The following is a 19,315-nucleotide window of genomic DNA, read 5'->3' as shown; positions in this document are numbered from 1 at the left end:
ATGTAATCAATCTGATTCCTATGCATGTCATCAGGTGAAATCCAAGTGTATAACCTGTGTTTATGTCTCTTAAAGGATGTATTTGCTGTGAATAAGTCATTGATTGTGCAAAAGTCAATCATTCTCTCTCCAGCTCCATTTCTGTCACTGATCCATGTTTTACAACATTGATAAAGCAAAGATGTAGGGTGTGAATTTCTAGGCTAACCACTGTAAGAATAGTAAGAATGTAAAACTTCTACATCTACAGAGCAAAAAAGTTACATTTAAAAAAAGTTTCTCAGTTCATCAAAAAGAATCCAGGAAAAGATATAGTGAAAAAAGGAACAACACAAAACAAGTGGGAAAAATAGGAAGAAGTCCGTATAAAGAAGATTTAAATCCAAATATATCAAACAGATATATCAAATGAGATAGAATAATCTGCTGAAAGACCAAGATAGTCAACCATTATTTAAAAAGAAAAGCTTGTTTGCAAGAGACAAATCTAGGATACAAGGCTAGACAAAGTTTAAAATTGACAGATAGATTGGCTCTACAGATACTAATCAATAGAAAGTAGATGTTGGTATTACATTGGTTAAAATAGACTTTAGAGGGAAAAGTGCAAGAAGTAAATATTCAGTTCTTGATAAATGATTCATTCATAGTAAGATTAACTTGTTGTTTGCCATCAAGTTGGACTCAGCCCATAGCTGAAAACAGCAGGTTTTCAGGGGCAGTAAATCACACAGATTTAGGTTGGGAGGGAGACTCATCCATAACCTGCATTAGGCAGATGACACAACCTTACTTGCTGAAAGTGAGGAGGACTTGAAACACTTGTTGCAGAAAATCAAGGAATGTAGCCTCCAGTGTGGATTGCATCTCAATGTCAAGAAGACAAAGATTCTTACCACTGGGCCGATAGGCAGCATCATGATGGATGAAGAGGAGATGGAAACTGTCAACAGCTTCATCTTGCTTGGATCCATAATTAACACCCTTGGTACCAGCAGTCAGGAAGTAAGGAGATGCAGTGTACTGGGAAAATCTTCAGATAGGGACATCTCCAAATTATTGAGGAGCAATGATGTCAGTTTGAGGACTAAGGTATATCTGATTCAGGCCATAGTCTTCCCGATAACTTGCTGTGCATCTGAGAGCTGGACAGTGAATAAGAATGACAGGAAAAGAATTGACACTTTTGAGCTGTGGTGTTAGAACAGAGCACTGAACAGTCCATGGATGGCAAAGAGAACAAACAGGTATGTCTTGAAGATGATGCAGCCAGACTGTGCTTTGGAGGCAGGAATGATGCTTCACCTCATACACTTTGGGCATGCTGCTAGGTGGTGTTATTCCTTGTGATGCTGGGAAGGATGGAGGGTCAGTGAAGGAGAGAAAGATCCTAAACCAGGTAAATTGATACAGTGACTACTGCAGTGGGCTCTTGTGTGTCAGGAAGTGTGAGGATGACACATGATAGGACAGGGTTCAGATCTTTCGTTCATAGGGTTGCTGTGAATTGTTCTTGACTGGACAGCACCTAACAACAAATCACACAGGACATCCTTCTCCTATAAAACAGGAGGTGGTGGGTTTGAACCACCTGCTTTTGGATTACAGTACAGCTGGAGTTCTGGTGTTTGCACCTTTTAACATGTCTTCAAATAATGTATTTTAACATGTCTTCAAATAATATAAAGCACATATTGTTAGAATTGTGAAGAGAGACTTTGTGTTGCAGTGATTCAAATACAGTAAGATCTACAAGTCAACAAGAAAAAGACAACTAAATAGAAAATAAAGAGGTAAACTGGAATCTAAAGGATGAAATCCAAAAGGCTACTAAATAAGAACCTTCAGTGTGTTACCTATCAGGCTACTAACTGAAAGATTGCCAGTTCATGTCCACCAGCTGTTCAGTGGGAAAAAGATAGGCAGGCTCCTCCCATAAAAATTTAAGCCTTAGATACATGACCGAGGGCCATCATGAGTCCTAATCAACTTGAAAGTCGTGGTGGTGGTGGTGGTAGTGAAGTTCTGTCAAGTTGCTTAAGACTCACAGCAACCTTATGTACAACAGCTCTGAACCCTGCTCTATCCTTTGCCAACCTCTGTCTCCAATACACTCACCCCTATTACCCCAGTCACTGAGTCAATTCTTCTCACTCAGAGCCTTCCCCTCCTACGCTGTCCCTCCACACTCACAAACATGATGTCCCTCTCCAAGGACTGGCCCCTCCTTACAATATGTCCAAAATATGTCAGATGGAGCTTCAAGGAGCAGCCTTGGTTTCACACCCTCCAGAACGAACCCATTTGTTCTCCATCAATCCTTGGTATATTCAGTATTAATATATGAAAAGTTTCTCAACCATATTATCAGGGAAATGCAAAGTAAACTGACCCATGATAACTACATGTATAAAGTAGAACTGTTCCATAGGGTTTTCAAAGCTATGACTTTTAGAAGCAAATCAAGTGGATTTGTCTTCCCAGGTGCCTCTAGGTGGGTTCAGATCACTAACCCCTCAGCTAGTAGTCATGCACTTAGCCATTTGCATCATTCAAGGATATTACTAACAAGCCAAAAAGTAATTACTTATACACCAGGTTAAATGTACAAGAGTGTTTGCAGCAACCTTTCTGGCAGTAGCCCCAAATTGAAAAACCCTAAATGGCAGTCAACAGTAACATGAGTAAATAAGTTGGTATCTAATCATACAGTGGAATACTGTAATACAATAAAAAATTTAACAGTATAGAACCGCATGGATGAATCTCCAAAACAGCAATGTTGAACAAAAGAAGCCAGACAAAAAGTCTGTGTCTGGGATGATTTCACTTAAATTTGATTCAAAGAAAACCAGACTCGACTTGATTATTTAGGGATTTGTATTTAGGTGGTAAAACACAGCAAGGATTGCAGTTAGCAGAGTCAGAGTTATTGTTGAGAAGAGACACCCAGGATGACTTTGAGGGGTGCTGACAGGTTCTGATTTTCACTGTGGGTGGTGGTTACATGAGTGTTTGCTTTATAATGATTCATTTACCCATTATGTCTATTCTTTGTGTTTTTCTAGGTGCATGTTATATTTTGCAATGAAATGTTTGAAACATTGCATTTACTTTTAGGGTTCAGCCTGGTTTATGGCTCACCAGTTAGTAGGTTCAGGGTTCACCCCAGATGGTCATGCTTGCTGACGATGAATGAGCATTAATTAGTTCAGGGTCTTGATGACTTGAGCCTCTGCTTAGTCATAAGAAGCTGAGAACGTCTTGCTCAGAAGAGACAGTACAGATGCACAAATCTGTGTGTTCACTTTATAGTAGACACATCTCTTGAGTTAGTTTAAATCTGTATGGCACCTGTGTATGAGGAAATCACACTGCAGATATCATGTACTCTCTGAAGCTTTCTGTCTACGTCACACTGGTTCATCTGTTATTCAGGAACCAGCAAAAGTGGCAATTGATATTTTCAGTCAAGGTCCCTGTGCTACAAAATGCTTTTTTTAAAAAAAAATTTACAGTTGTTACTGTTTTTGTGTGCTGCCAAGCCAGACCTGACCTATAGCTGACCCTCCAGCAGGTTTTCAGAGGCAGTAAATTGCACAGGAGGACATTGCCCATCCTTCTTACAAAATGACTGGTGGATTCGAACTGTGTGCCTTTGGAATTGCAGCCCAGCTTCTTGCCACTGGGCCAGTAGAGTAAAACTTGTTTAATTTACAGCAGAAACCTGTCCAAGAAGGAAAACTATGTTTTCTGTTGTGTAGAGAGTGATGGAAAGAAGATGTGTGCACCAAGTCAGCAGCCAAAAAAGCAAGGCAGTCCTGTTGAGTTCTGGCTCTCACGGGTCTCATATACAAAGCATGTTGGGGAGGTTTGCTCTTTTCTTCTTTCTCTCCATTTGTGGACACTGTGTCTGCCCAGTTTTCAGAGCACTGACTTGTTACCTCACAAGTTGTTTTTACAGTGTGGCCCTGTGTAGAGTATGGGGGATTGCCTGTAGGGAAGGCACTTTAGGAAACCTTAGACTAGTCCAAGTTGCCTGTGGGCATGCAGTTTCCGTTGAGGTTAGGTTGTCTCTTCAGAAAGGCTACTTCTTCCTTTCCTCATCAGAAGGTCCTTTTCTCATGGCATTGTTTTTTTCCAGATTTCCGTTGAGGAGCTGGAGCGGAATCTAGTGATCAAAGTCAACAAGGATGCTGTCATGAAAATAGCAGTGGCCGGGGATCTGTTTCAGCTGGACAGAGGATTGTATCATTTGAACCTCACAGTGGGAGGCATTCCCTTTAAAGATAAAGACCTCGTGCAGCCCGTAAGTACTGTCATCAATCACTGGGCTGAGAACACAGCGTGCGGCATGTTTGACAGCTCAGAACCCATGTAAGGACAAGATTTAGCCATGAGCTGACATATGTTTGGCATTAATCAAGCTTGGCGAAGGACTGTGAGGAAGGCAAAAGTTACCTCAAATTAGCAAACAGAACTCTACCATTAATTATGTGAGTTGCTTCTCGCATTTCTTATTATGAAACTTGGTTGTGTTTGCATCTGAACTCAGTAAAAATGTCTATTTTGCAGCAGGGATAAACACAATTAAATTACTCTTTAAAAGTAAGATTAGCTTTCTTTTTTGGATGCTCCCTGAGAATGTTTTGGGATTTTAGACATGTCAAAATTTCCACAAGAGGAGAAAAGGCCTTAATGGGGAAGCTGGTATTGGTCATTTTTTAGCATCTTTCTTTTCCTCACCCCTTCCTCACACCACATACCTTTTTATGCCCCCTGCATGCTGATGTATGTAGAAGGCTAGAATCCTTGATACTGTGGTTAAAATTTCCACAGTAAATATTAGAAATAAAATTTATGAGGACCTTTAGGCATTGAATTGTGGCCATTCTTAGTACTTCCTTCTCTTCAAAGGAGTATGGAAGGGATTATCTGACATACTACCTATAGGACAGACTTATGGGTTTTTTTTCCAGTCTGTTGGGTACTGTTTCTACTTCTCATGCTTAATCATCTCAGACAAGGGCTAAAGTGACCTGATTTGGGAAAAAACCTATAGTAAGTATGTTATAAAGCCGGAATCAGCAGTCACAGCCCCTGAATTCAGAGTTTCCATATCTTTAGTGAGTAAGATTGCATAAGTGTCACCTCTTTCCATATCTTTTCAGATAAGTATTGGGTACATTTTAATCTTTGTTATATAAATAGGGGGAAATACAAACAGAAGGTAGGTTTGTGATATACCATCTTTAACACACATGCTTGCTACATGTAATACACTTGACATTCAAAAGTATTGTCTAGGTTTGCTTAAAAAGTTGAAGATGTAAATACCATTTGATCCAGCTATTCCACTATTAGGTATAAATCTTAAAGAATTAAGAGCTGTGACACAAACAGATATAGGCATGTTTATTGTAGCATTAAACAAGTGAATGACTAAGGTGCGCCTGACACAGGCCATGGTCTTTGCAATCACTTGTTATGCGTCAGAGAGTTGGACAGTGACTATGGAGGATAGAAGGAGAATTGATGCCTTTGAGCTGTGGTGCTGGAGAAGAGTATTGAGTGTGTACCATGGACTGCTAAGAAAACAAACAGGTTCATCCTGGAGAGGGTTAAACTGGGCTGCTCCTTGGAGGCAAGAATTCTGAGTTGTCTGACATACCTTGGACATGTTGCAAGGAGGGACCAATCCTGGAGAGGGACATCATGTCTGGGAGGGTGGAGGGACAGCACAGGAGGAGAAGAACCTCTATGAGGTGATTGATTCAATGACCGGGGTAGTCGAGGTGGAGGTCAGAGACAGTGAGATTAGCACAGAACAGAGCAGGGGTTAGGGCTGTTGTACATAGGGTTGCTTTGAGTCACTGGCGACTCGACAGCACATAACAACAACAATTGTATCACTGTTCACAATAGCAAAGAGGTAGAAATAACCCAAGTGCCCATCAATGAACTAATGAGTAGAGAAACTATATTACATTTGCACAGTGGAGTACTATGCAGCATTGAAAAACAATGACAAATTCAGGAAATATTATATAGCATGGGTGAATCTGCAAGACATATGCTAAGTAAAATAAGTCACAAAAGGACAGATATTGTATAAAGCCATTATTATATAAAAGCTAAAGAAGGTTTACACAATAATCCTTACAATTGGATACTATGCAGGAAGAAGAGGAGTAAAAACTTTTTTCAAAGATAATAAACATTTAAGATGAGTGAAAGGAAATATACAATGAATGGACAGTCATGTATTGTGAGTATTGTAATTAATATTACAGAATAAAATATGCTTGAATGATTGTAAAAACAATATCTTTTGTAAACTTTTACTCAAATCACAATGAAAAACCAAGTATCCTGCAGGAAACCACTTTATAAAATTAAGAACTCTTTTGTGAAGCAAGTAACTAGCCGCACAGTAGGATTTATTAATTTTTATGAAAGGAGATGTCCCCATGTCGGATGGGAGGTGAGAGTACCCTGTCCCAGGTGTGGTTGAGGACTCTCACTTGTTCAAGGGCATTATCTGGCATCTTGCCAGAATAGCTAGAAGCACCTGCAGTTATTAGTAAGCTGTTGGATTTTCTCTCTTTCCAGATAAACCCTCGCCTGGATGGTTGTATGAGAAGCTGGAACTGGTTGAATGGTGAAGACACTACCATCCAAGAGACCGTAAAAGTGAATACTAAAATGCAGTGCTTCTCTGAAGCAGAAAAAGGGTCTTTCTTCCCCGGGAATGGATTTGCCTTCTATAGTCTCGATTATAGTAAGTCTTGTTTCTTTAAGTGGAGATGGTTATGGTTGCACATTTAGCCAATTATATATATATTAAAAATAATAATAACAAAACTATAGCATACTTTGGTAAGAGTCAGGAGTAACTTGTGCTGCGGGGGCAGCACACAGCAGAGGTGAAGACAGAGACTGTCAAGATGGCAGCACACTGAGTTTCTAAGCCAGTGGTATGGAAATAACTCTCACCACTGGGCCAGTTGGCAGCACCATGACAGAGAAGAGATTGAGGTTGACTATACCATGGACCACCAAGAGAACAAACAGGTGTCTGTCTTGGAGAAAGTAAAACCAAGTTTCTCTTTGGAGGTAAGGATTTTGAAGTTCCATCTCACATACTTGGGCACGAGGCCAGGAGGGACCACTCCTTGGAGAAGGACATCATTCTTGAAAGGGTGGAGGGCCAGCGCAGGAAAGGAAGACCTTGGGTGAAATGGATTGACAGAGTCACTGAGTTAATTAGTGTAGGAGTGTCGGAATCATTGAGACTGGCTCACGATAGGACAGGGTTCAGGGCTACTATACATAGGGTCACAAAGAGTCATAGGTGACTTGATGGCACATTACAACAACAATATAGAAATGAAAGGAACTTTGAGAGAAGATAGTTAGCTACATTGGTGACTAGGCTGACCCATGCTAGGTAGGATATTAAGACTTTAAAAAGGTACTGTGCAAAAAAATTCTGAGACAAGACAATCTTGAGATTTGTCTAAGTGAGTTGAGAACCTCTACAAATTGAATTTGATGCTATAACCAATGATTTAAAGAGGATGATCAGGGAGAAAGCATCTGAATATAGCAGTGTGATGGCAAGAGGACCTCAGTGAGCTCCAGTTTAAAAAGAAAAAGAAAAGGAAAGAAGTTGGGGGCATCTAACCAAGGATGACTATCAGCAGGTGCACAGTACTGTCAGGGCAGCTGATGGTCCTATAAGAAGTGAAGCTGACCCAAACAAGATGCTCAGGGTCATAAAAGAGCAAGGAACATGACTTCTTGGTGCTGATGGCATAATATCAATATGTAGCAGAAAGATGGGAAATGGGGCAGATTAGGAGATTGGCTGGTGTCCTGGTGTGAAAAACCTTAAACTCTGTTGTTGCTGTTGATTTGTTATTAGTTGAATCTTACTCATCGCAGTCCCAAGCGGGCAGAGTGTAACTGCTCCTGAGGGTTTTCAGGGCTTGACCTGGAAGGAAATCATCAGATCTGTCTTCTAAGGGACTGTTAAAAAAACCAAATAAACTTATTTGTCAGGAACGGGAACCAACTCATAGCTGACCCTCTGTTGGGTTTCTAAAGCTAAAATTGCACAGGAGGAAATTGCCCATCTTTTTCCCACAGAGGTGCTGGTGGATTTGAACCATCAGAGAGGCACAGCCGTTGAGTTAGCAGCCAACTCCCTATGGACTACACCACCAGACCTCCTGCTAAGGTACCATTCGGTGGGATCTGATGGCTAGGTTTTTGGTGACTGGTTGAGCATTTAACCATTCCTACCGAAGAGAGATTTGCAAGATCTGTCAGGAACACTTAAAATTGAGCTACCTATTGAACCTCAGACCTCTGGTAAGTGGCTAGGGAGTTGTGCTTCCAAACTAAAGGAAAGTGGTTTGAATCCACCTGCTGCTTTGCAGAAGAAAGATGGACAAGTCTCTTCCTGTGTGATTTCTAGCCTGAAAAACTTGCTGCAGGATCAGATGTGAGTTAGTTCCAGCTCTACCACAATTGAACCTTGAGTGGAGCTGTTTCAGGATTGAGCCTAAAGTAGGGTTGGGAATCATCAGCATTCAGGTGGATTGATAGTAAAGCCAAAGCCCTGGGTGAAATAATTTGGAGAGTGAATGGAGATGGAGAGAAGGCAGAATGATCTCCCAGGCCTACCCAGCTTTAACAAAGCAGAACTGTTCATTTCTTAAAATTAAATGCAGTGATTACTTTTATTATCAAATTGGTGAAAATTGAAAGTAAAAACAGTCCCAATATGCTGACAAAAGGAGCCACTTAAAGAAAAAAGTACAACAATGAATGAATGAAAATCCAAAATCTCTGTAAATATTCATTAAAATAAAATAAAATTTTGAAAAAGGAGCCACTTAAACATAAAATTCACATGCATTGAATTAATAACCTAAATGTTCAGTGTTCACATGTCAGTTGTTCAGTGAACGAAACAAACAATATTCTTAGAAACAGCTGTAAAAATAATTCAGACATGCAGTAGAGGGAACCATTCCTAATGAATAGCAGTTCAGCATGCTGTGGACCAAGCACGAGTTCTTCCTCAACAGCTCATGTTGTTTGATTTAGACACCCTTGATTCTCCTCCATGTTCTGAGGCAGGTTTTAAAATGAACTTTTGCTCCTTGAGCAAACACTAGCCTGTGTTCTTCCTTCTTGTCACTGGGTTTAGATACAGGGTGGCAAAACTCTTAGAAAAGTCATATGTGCTGCCCCAGGAAAACAGACATGCACACAATTTTCAAACTGTTTTAGCAGTTTCATTCAAAACTCATTTCTGTGAGGTCAGTTCCAACTCATAATGACCCTTCATCTGGTTTCTAGGCTGTAAATCTTTATGGAAGGAAATAATCAATGGAACAGCTAGTGGTTTTGAATTGCTGACCAATTGCTAAGCGATTGCTGATTTGCAGCACAGCACATATATGATGCCACCAGCACCACTTAATAGGCTCAAGAGGCTCTTAGCTCACCCTTGAGCCCAGTGTTTAGGGCCCTCAGCTATGCTGATAGTTAGAACATGTGCCCGCTTGTCCTCTTCTGCATGATATCTTGGTCTACGTAGTCTCTGCACTAGATTCTCTGTCTCTCTGTGCCGCCATCCCTTTCCTGCTCACTGTCCTGGTCACTTCTGTAATAATGCTGACTCTCTTGAGGATTTTTTTTTCATATTTTATTTTGGTGAAAATATGTACATGTAAACATGTACCTGTTAAGTTCTTTATCCTTGCACAGTTCATTGTCAGAAGCTACAGATTTCACATCACTTGTCTGCACAAATTGTTTTCCCTGTCCTGAACATCTATATTTCAGAGTTACTGTGGCCCACATATTGCCATTCAGACAATTCTTTAAAAGGGAACAGTGTCACGGTGAACAGTCTTCATTCAGTGAGCTAGATTGTTGCTGACGTTTAAAGATGGCATCATGGGATCATACGGGTCAAGGCTTCAGAGTTGTCAGGTGCTCCTCTGGTCTCAGTGTATCCAGTAAATCTCGTTATCCTGGGGCCACTTATTTTCTTCTTCTTCTTTCCTTATTGTTGTGTGAGTGCAAATATAAAGAGCAAATGACTAACTCAGCAATTCGCATGCATTTTGTTTGATGACACTGGTTGCAGTCCTCTTAGTGTGACAGCACTCTCTGCTCCCTCTGCATTTCCAGTTTTCACTTGGCCTTCTCTTCTGTCCCTTCATGCCTTCTGGGGCCTTTTCTATAATTCTGGCCTCCTTGCAATGAGTCCCATTGAGGTGCCTTCAACTCCTCTTTGTTCGTAACCTCTTCTAAGGCCTTTGAGGTTAAACAATCAGATATTTCCCTTGCCCATCAGCTCAGGTGGTCAAGCAACAGTTCAGACCTTCCCTTTCACCATGTGTTGCTTGAAACATTCAATTGACTTCAAGTTTAAGAAAGGCCCAGGCCAGGTCAGAGCTGATGGAATCTGCCTTTTTGACATTAGCAAGGCAAACAAGCACTCCTGAGACTTTGTGTTGTCATTTCCCCCATCTTAGGTCTTTGCTATAATTGTAAAAAATATTGCCACATAATTAAAGTACTTTTGAAGAAAGAACCATTTCCTCTTCACTCTATCACCTAGCAATAAAATCTGGTGGCTTAGGTGTAAGGAGTTGCACTGTCAACTCAAAGCCACCTGGTTTGAAGCCACCAACTGCCGTGTGGGCAAAAGATGGGCACTTGCCTCCTGTATGATGTACAGGCTGTGAAATCCTAGTGGAGGGTCAGCTACAAGTTAGTTCCTACTTGACCGTTTATAATATTAATAATGCAGTAAATCCATTATCCTTTGTTCATTTGTTCTTTATTTTTATACATATGAATCTAGAACATTATTATAATCATTATTCATAAAATCATGTAATAGAAAATGTTTCCTTTTCCACATAAGAAACATAAACATTTTTCATTTTATAATACATACATCACATCTACAGTTATTTTTCATTCTGTAATACATACATCACATCTATAGTCATTTTTCATTTTGTAATACAGACATCACATCTATAGTTTGTAATGACTGCAATTATGCCCCTTAACTGTGTACATCATAATTCTTGATAATTGTTGCTTTTTGGCTTTCACCTGTAAGTTCTATTACAACTAAAAATACATGGCATTTAGATCTCATTGTATTTTTAAGAAATCTTAAATGGTGCTGCTGATGGATTAACATGAGAACATCTAGGTCTGTAGAAAGGGTGAAATCAGGTTGCTTCTTAGAGGCAAGGATTTTGAAGCTCCACCTCACACACTTTGGACATGTTGGGGAAGGACATCATGTATGGAAGGGCAGCTGGCTGATGCAGGAGAGGAAGACTGTGGATGAGATGGATTGACACAGTGACTGGGATAAAGGGGACAATGTGTCAGAGACTGTGAGATTGGCTCAGGATAGGGCAGGATTCAGAGATAGTGTGCATAGAGTCACTATGAGTTGCAAGTGACTCAACGGCACATAACAACAACAACAATGTGCATGTAAGAAATGTAGTGTAATGTACAATAGACCTGCTAGGGATAAGGGTGGTTTCTCTTTCTTTGAACATAGCAGTTCAAAATGGATTTGGGCTCACGGTGTGAGAAAACTTTCAAGTAAGAGAAGGAAGCACATGGTAGACTTTCTCCATTGTGCACCCAAGTTAAGTTGCATGCTGCTCAGTCGGCTCAGTTTCCTACCAATAAAACCCTCATGCCTTACAAACACTTCTTTACAATTAGCCCTTATGACTAAGGGCTGTGAGATGGTTGTAACTTAAGTGCTAAAGAAATATCTTCCTTCATATATAAAAGAAAAGCTTGGACAATAGAAGAGAATTTTACAGATGAAAGCCAAAAGGCAAAAATTATCAGTTTGTTCACCTCAATAAACAATAAGAACTGACAACAATGGACATCATTTATAGGCAGGAGACACTCAAAATATTTGAGAAAGCCATGGGCCAATAGGGAAGTAGGGAAGAATGGTTAGAATTCATCTTGATTGTTAATGGCTAAAGAGCCATCTAAACTTGAATCTGTAGGAACAGTGAGTATCATTTCACCTAAACACAACTGCTTTGATTAGGACTTTGAAGTTCTTAACAAGAAATCGTTAAAAATCAAGAGGCAGGAGGTTCCCTTCTGAGTATGTATCAGAAGAGGGTTTAACTGTGGGAAAGAAATACAGGGTGATACTCTCACAGAACCAGAATCTAGCCCTTGTTAGATACCTCTCTTAAGATTATTTATGTTCGGTGTGGTCAATGAATTTAACTGGCCAAATGGATCAGTAGAGGTATTAGGTCTGAATACATGTACCTCCACTAAGGTGTGTTAGACTAGTGAAAAATATTGCAACTCAAAATATAAAATTATATATACTTGGAATAACTCTAATCACAGCTTCTATTACATTTTATTGTACACTTTCCAAAGTACTTTTCCGACTTGTAAAAAAACTGCATAAAAGTCATAGACTCGGTTCAGTGTTAAAAAAAAATAGGATATTAAGTTGAGGATTGTGGATTTTTAACAGGCTACATGGGAAAGCGTTTGCCGTTGAGTTCTCTTATGAGAGAGGGAGACCAAGTCCCCTGGCCTCTCCCCTGAGAGGCCAGCGGGTGTGGCAGTCACATAAGGAGTATTTGGAAATGGAAGAAGCTGATATAACAGTGAGGACAAGCTATACCTTAGATTCCACAGTGTTCTTTGCACTGTGAGCTAGAATCTGAGAGTTTTTACCCTCCCTCAGATACAGAGGTATTTCCTGAAACAGCTGATAGATTCTTCACAACTCCACATTGAGCTTTCTGAGCTGGAAAGGGGAATTACCATTTTCCATTTGCTTTATCCAGCCGTGCCAGCATCCCTCACTGCCCAGTAGACATTGTTGGAAGCTGCCAGATTACTCAGTCTTCCTGTCCTCCAGCCGAAACAGTTATTGCTGCCTTTCCCTGGTTTGTATCATCTTGGCATGTGCCACTTTCTTTGCAGTGCGAACGTCGTTGGATGTGGGAACAGAAACAACCTGGGAAATAGAAATTACTGCTTGGATTCGCCCCGCCACAGACACTGGAGTGCTGCTAGCGCTAATGGGCCAGAACCAAACTGTTCCCCTATCGGTGGCCCTGGTTGACTACCACTCCACAAAGAAGCTCAAAAAACAGGTACGACCAGCTCCTTCTGCCCCTGAGTGTCGAGCCATTGAAACCTGTGGTCTCTTGAGAGACCAGTATGTGGCTTTTCACCCTGCCAGGATCACAGAACTCTCTCCCTCTACAGACTTAATCCCCAACCAAAAAACTCCAAGCAGTTAAGTGTTCACCTACTAACTGAGCAGCTGGTGATGTGAAGTTCCCCAGAAAGATCAGTGTGGTTTCCTAAAGTCCCCATTGTCTGCACACCAGAGTCAGAATTGACTCCACGGCAACTGGTTTGGTTGGTTTTTGTTTTTTAAAGTCTCTGGCCAGAAATGTAACCCAAATTTGGCACAGGATACTCCTGGCTTTGGGGGATATTGTTGGCCTGAGATCAGTTCAGCACAATTGCAAGTCAAAGGCACATGTCAATAGTCCAGAGGTTTGCAGCCAGCAGCACAGAAGCTAAAGTTGGCTCATGGTTATGGTAGGGTATCATTACTATTTTGTTAGTTATTCGTCATACAGGAGTGTCATCCACTTCTTAAACAACTTGCCTCTGGAAACTCTATGAACTTTCATAAATGTCCATAGTTGTAGAGTGTCTTCAGGCCTTTTGTTCAGAAGGTTGCTATGAGTCGTGCTTGACTTGAAGGCAATCAACAACAGCAAGAACATTTGTCATGCACAGTGTTGGCCAACCCAGTGGTTTAGAACAGTTCAGATTGATTGCTAATATTTGAAAGTCTGATAATTTTACAAATTCAAACCTGTAGTATATTTTGAAGGAGTTTGGTGTGGTAGAGCAAGTCCATAGAGAGGTGCACTGCTAGGCCAAAGGCTGTGTCCCTGGTGGTTCCACTTCACCAGTGACTCCTCTGTAAAGAGATGGGCCGGCCCCTCTTGTGCAGTTTACAGCCTCTGACATCAGTGGAGGGTCAGCTCTGAGTGAGTTCCTGAGTTCTGACTCAAAGGCAGTGAGAATAAATGAGTGACTTTCTCACATTGGCCTGTACTGGCTGGTGCCTTCACACAACACTATTCTTACATAGTGGACTCAACTTACCGGGTGAGCTGCGTGCAGCTGCCTCCTTTACACATAGCCTGCCCTTTCGACCTAACCGTCCCCACCACTCCCTGTTATGCCCTGACACTAAGCCATTGCTCTTTATTTTTTTATAGAAAAATTTGTAAAATAGAAACCCAAATCCACTGCTATTGAGTTGGTTCTAAATTTTTGTCGGAGGAGACTGCCTATTTTTCTCCTTATGAATGGTTGGTTGATTCAAATTGTCTCTTGATTAGCGTTCCACTTTATCATGCATCGTGCCACCAGGAGGGAGCTCTGGTGGCTTAAAGGTAAGAAGCTGAGCTTTTATACAGTTCAAACTCACCAGCTGCTGTACAAGAAAAAGATGAGCAGTCTCCTCCCATGTGACTTACTGCCTCTGAAAACCCATCGCAGGGCCAGCTGTGGGTCAGTTCTGACTTGGTACACAACATCATGCCACAAGGGGAGAGCTCTGCTGGCCTCGTGGTAAGGAGTTGAGCTGCAAGTCCAAAGGCAGGCAGATCAAATCCGCTAGCTGCTCCTCAGGAAGAGAGATGAGCAGTCGCCTTCCATGTGGTTTACAGTTCTCTGAAAACCCACTGGAGGGTCACCTGTGAGTTGGTTCTGACCTGACGGCACACCACAACAACAGCATGCCACCAGTGCTCCTTAGAATTAAAAAATGAAAATCTATTCTATTCTCTTGCCTCTGCCTAAAGTGGGAAAGCATGAGTTCACTCAGAGAGGTGTGTGTCATTATTTAGGATTATTTTTCAATCCCAAAGACTCAGCACTTGAAAAACATAAAGCCAAGTCCCTTGGTGTTGAGTTGACTCTGCCTCCTAGCAATCCTAGAGGACAGAATGGAACAACCCCGTTAGGACTGCCGATTGTGACCTGCAGAGGGGCAGACTGCAGCACCTCTCTCTCCCAGAGCTGCTGGTGGGTGTGAACCCGAGCAGTGAAGCACTAACCACTTAAGCAGCAGGGATCCTTGTATCATTACAAAGCAGTGGTGACAGCTTTCACTGAAGGGAGGAAGGTAAAGGGAAAGATGGGTGAGACTTCATGACCTGTCAGGAGCCATCATACCGCCCAGTGTCGACACCCAGGAGAGCCAGGCGGTGGGCCTGGGCTGCTTCTCTGGATGTTTGTATTTTGCTGCTAGACAGGCTGTCATTGCTGCTTGCTTTTAGCTGCTTCCTGGGACAGGATTCCTATAGACACTGAAGCAGTGTCCTGTGTCCCCTGTCCTGTAAACATTGTTGTTATGTGCTGTCAAGTCAGAGCCAGCTCATAGCTGACCCTCTGGTAGGTTTTCAGAGCCTGTAAATCACACAGGAGGAGATTGACCATCCTTCTCTCATGGAGTAGTTTGGTGATTCAAACCATGTGCCTTTGGCTTGGCAGTGCAACTCCTTACTCACTAGGCCACCAGAACTCCCTGACACTAACTTGTAATTACTTCACATCAGACGCCTGGACATTTGTGGGGTAGCTTTAGTGAGTGCATTCCGACTCCCAGCCATCCTAAGGGACAGAGCAGAACTTCCCTCTAGGATTTTCAGGGCTGTCAATCTTTACAGAAATAGATCACCTAACTTTTTTCCTGCAGAGTAGTAGCTTGTAGGTTTGAACTACCAACCTTTCAGTTAGCCACCAACAACTTTATCCACTGTTCCACCAGGGCTCCTGTTTGGGTGGCTAGAATGTGTGATACTAGCCCTCAGATGACATCCATTTTTTCACTCAATCATTTTCAGGTTTGGAAGGGACTGTGGGAACTTTCCAACCAGTCTCTTTTTTGCACATTAAAAAACTTGACTCCACAGAGGTGGAACATCTTAACCACAATCCACAAGCTGCAAAACCAAGACTCAACCCCAGGTCGCCTGAGTCCCAGACACACAATGCAGGGCTTCAAGAAACGCCCCTGACCAAAGAAAATGTGTAGTTTGTAAGAAACAAGGGCCTCTTTAGGACACCAGTGTTAACCCAAAATGCAAAATCTCCATCTGTGCAGTTTGCAGTGATGGTTTTGTGACATGACCCGTAAATTGTCTCTCTGGACTCGTTTCGCCCCCTGCGTACTAAGACTTGTGTCTTGGCCCTGCAGCTGATCGTCCTGGCCATTGAGAACGTCGCCTTGTCACTGATGGAAATCAAGGTCTGCGACAACCAGGAGCATGTAGTGAAGGTGTCTGTGAAGGAGGGAGAGGCAATGCTGGAGGTAGATGACACCAAGGGCCAGAGCGAGGTGAGCCCCAGCCAGCTGCAGGAGAGGCTGGCCGTCCTGAAGAGGCACCTGCAGAGCTCCGTGCACACGTTCGTTGGGGGACTCCCAGGTAGGGCCCGTGCGGCTGTACCCTTCGGAGGTGAGTGAGATCGGTGACAGCGTACCCCTCTGTCATCACTGTCACTATCACCAGTGTGTATATCCTCATATCAACAGACTGAAGTGGGCATTTCTCATAGTAGCTATTGAAAATAAAGGACTGCACTTTTTTTTTAAAGAGGAAGAGAAAACACAAGTACTTCTATTAGCAGACCATTGCAATGTCCCAGTGTTTGTCAGCAGGGACTTTAGCTGAGGCTGACAAAATGAATTACTGGGATCCTAATTCGTTAACTTGTAGTTTGACTCTAGTTTACTATCCTTTCCACTTTGAGGAATATCCATCTGACAGTGCCCACCCGCCCCCACACACACACCCACCAGGTATTTTTATTTTGACCAAGGCAGTAAGTAGTTCAGCAGAGGCTAAGCAGATCTGAATGATGCCAGAGATGAGTTGTTGAGGCAGAGGTCAGACTTAACCCTTCTTGTGTGGTGCTACCACTCCGAACAGCTCACAAGGGGACCACCAGCCTCTCTCACGTCCAGCATGGCTCTGCTGGCTTACATGGGGCCAAGGGAGCAGACTTTCATCCTTTATTTAAGAATGGGCTTGTCCATGGCCCCGAGCCGCCTGATCAGGGTAAAATGGTGAGAGAGGCAGAACAGAGCCAGGTGCTTATGTAAGTCCTGGTTTCCCCTCACTGGGCAGCACAGGTCTTTACTTGCAGCGAGTGGCAGAGGACTGGGGATTTCAGGCTTGGCTCGAAGACACAAACTTCATTTAGTTTTCATAAACAAAGCTTTGAAGAGGATGAGATCAAGCTGGGAAGCCCTGCAGCATGAATGACTCATGTTGGGCCAATAAGAAGATAATATTTATTTAATTGATTTGGCTATCTGGGTGTACTTCCTAGGAGGGAGGGGAGTGGGGAGAGAGAGAGTGGTTTTGCCAGAAACTGGACTGGCAGAGGCTTGGTGCTTGCTTGCCAGGGTGCTTAGCCAAACCAGGCATGGTGATGTTCTAGATGGAAAGGCAATCAACGCCTCTCGAAGACAAATGCCAGGAACCAAGGAGGAACCAAAAGATTGGCCGAGGAGCCTTGCTGTGGTGTGAATACAAACGAGGGAGGGCTGAGAAGGAGAATGCTACACGTTGCATGTTGGAAATAATCAAAGGGGTGTGAGGGCCACGTTTTTTTCCAGATAGCATGGGCTGCTAAAGATGTTTTTTTAATTCTTTCCCCACTGACCCAGATGTTCCCGTGACTTCAGCGCCAGTCACAGCTTTCTACCACGGCTGCATGACTCTGGAGGTCAACCAGAAGGTTCTGGACTTGGACGAAGCCGTGTACAAACACAGTGATATCACGTCACACTCCTGTCCTCCCACTAAGCACAGCACGCCATAGGCTCTGCGGCTGTTTCAGCATCAGAAACTTTTCAGGCTTTTATTTTAAGAGCAACAAGAAGAAAACAGGGAGGATAAAACTTATTCCAACTCCCCTGCACTGCGTGTATCGTTTCTTTAAAAACACTGAAGAGAGTAGGAGCTGCTGATCATCACACGTTGAGTTTATCTTTGAAATATTCATTTGCCTTGTAATATATGTGTAAATAGTGGAGAAAACTAATATTAATGATCTGAAACCACACACTCAAACTCCCAAGTGTCCTGAAGTGAGAGCCGAGTCTGTACAAAGGGAATCAGAGCTTGGAAGATGGGAGACTGATTACATATCAAAGTAGACTTGAAGAAAATAATTCTCTATTATTTTTTATTACCAGATGCTTCTTTCTGACTTAAGAAATATGGGAAAATAAAATATTTACAGAAAACTTTGTAACTCTGCGTCAAAAGCTGATTATTCCCCTGTGGCGTTTTTTTTTTTCTTTTTTTTTTTTTTAAGTAGTGATTTGCAGCTTTCAGGGTGAAAGGACATGGAAGATAGAATGGATGCAGTGTTTTTGCAGCTGAAGGATGTCTTTGTGTTCCAGTTCGTAACGACACTAAGAACTCCGTCCTGCTGAATGTTGAGTTGAAAGGGTGCTGAGTGACTGTCTATATGGTAGCGAGCATTTTCTGTCCCCGTGGTGGTGGCAGCAGGGAGACCAGAGTCACTTGGCCCTGGTTCTCACGTCAGCTGGAGCTGATTAACTACGTAACCTTGAGTGTTGGTAAGCTTGGTCTGGCTCACTTGGTAAATGATAGTCAATACGTGCTTTTTACAATCAGCACACATGTGTCCTTTCTGAAGCTTCTGTGCAGAGAAACTAAGATGAGGAAGATAAAGCCCTTGACCTACTTTTGGTCAGCAAGAGTTTGTTGTTGTTATTGTTGTATTGAGTATCACAGGTCAATTTAAAACTCATTTTGACCCCACGTGACAAAGGAGAGCTGCCCCATAAGATTTTCCAGCTCAAATTGTTCTCTTATGGAATTACTGGGTATGTTTGAACAAATCACCTTTTGGTTAGCACCGAAGCACATAACCACTGTGCTATTTATTAGGACTCCTGATGGGAGTTTGTTATGGGCCACTGAGTCAGAACTGGATCTTCCAGTGGGTTTCTAGAGGCTGTAAATCACACGAGAGGAGATGGCCCATCTTTCTTCTCAGGAGCAATGTGAATTTGAACCACTTGCCTTTAGATTGGCAGCACATCTCTTTACCCACTAGGCCATGAAAGCATAGGACATAGAAATAGAATGAATCATACTGGTCTAGGCACTGTGGGCCACTG

The 19,315-nt window shown here is 42.3% G+C and overlaps 1 protein-coding gene across 1 annotated transcript in view; it reads left to right on the top strand.

The window, feature by feature from the left end:
• GAS6 (growth arrest-specific 6) overlaps positions 1-17,982 on the top strand; it is a 98,330-nt gene extending 80,348 nt beyond the window's left edge. Inside the window, exons 14-18 of the mRNA XM_006883962.1 lie at positions 4,145-4,309; positions 6,613-6,781; positions 13,042-13,214; positions 16,352-16,580; positions 17,828-17,982. Coding sequence (XP_006884024.1) covers positions 4,145-4,309; positions 6,613-6,781; positions 13,042-13,214; positions 16,352-16,580; positions 17,828-17,982 — 891 coding nt within the window. The remainder of the gene's footprint in view (positions 1-4,144; positions 4,310-6,612; positions 6,782-13,041; positions 13,215-16,351; positions 16,581-17,827) is intronic.
• Positions 17,983-19,315: the final 1,333 nt, after the last annotated feature.

This window comes from Elephantulus edwardii, unplaced genomic scaffold (genome assembly GCF_000299155.1).
Source record: "Elephantulus edwardii isolate Elephantulus edwardi_28Jun2011 unplaced genomic scaffold, EleEdw1.0 scaffold00030, whole genome shotgun sequence".
Classification (NCBI taxonomy): domain Eukaryota; kingdom Metazoa; phylum Chordata; class Mammalia; order Macroscelidea; family Macroscelididae; genus Elephantulus; species Elephantulus edwardii.
The sequence above is the reverse complement of the archived record's forward strand: the minus strand, read 5'-3'. Positions and strand labels throughout refer to the sequence as shown.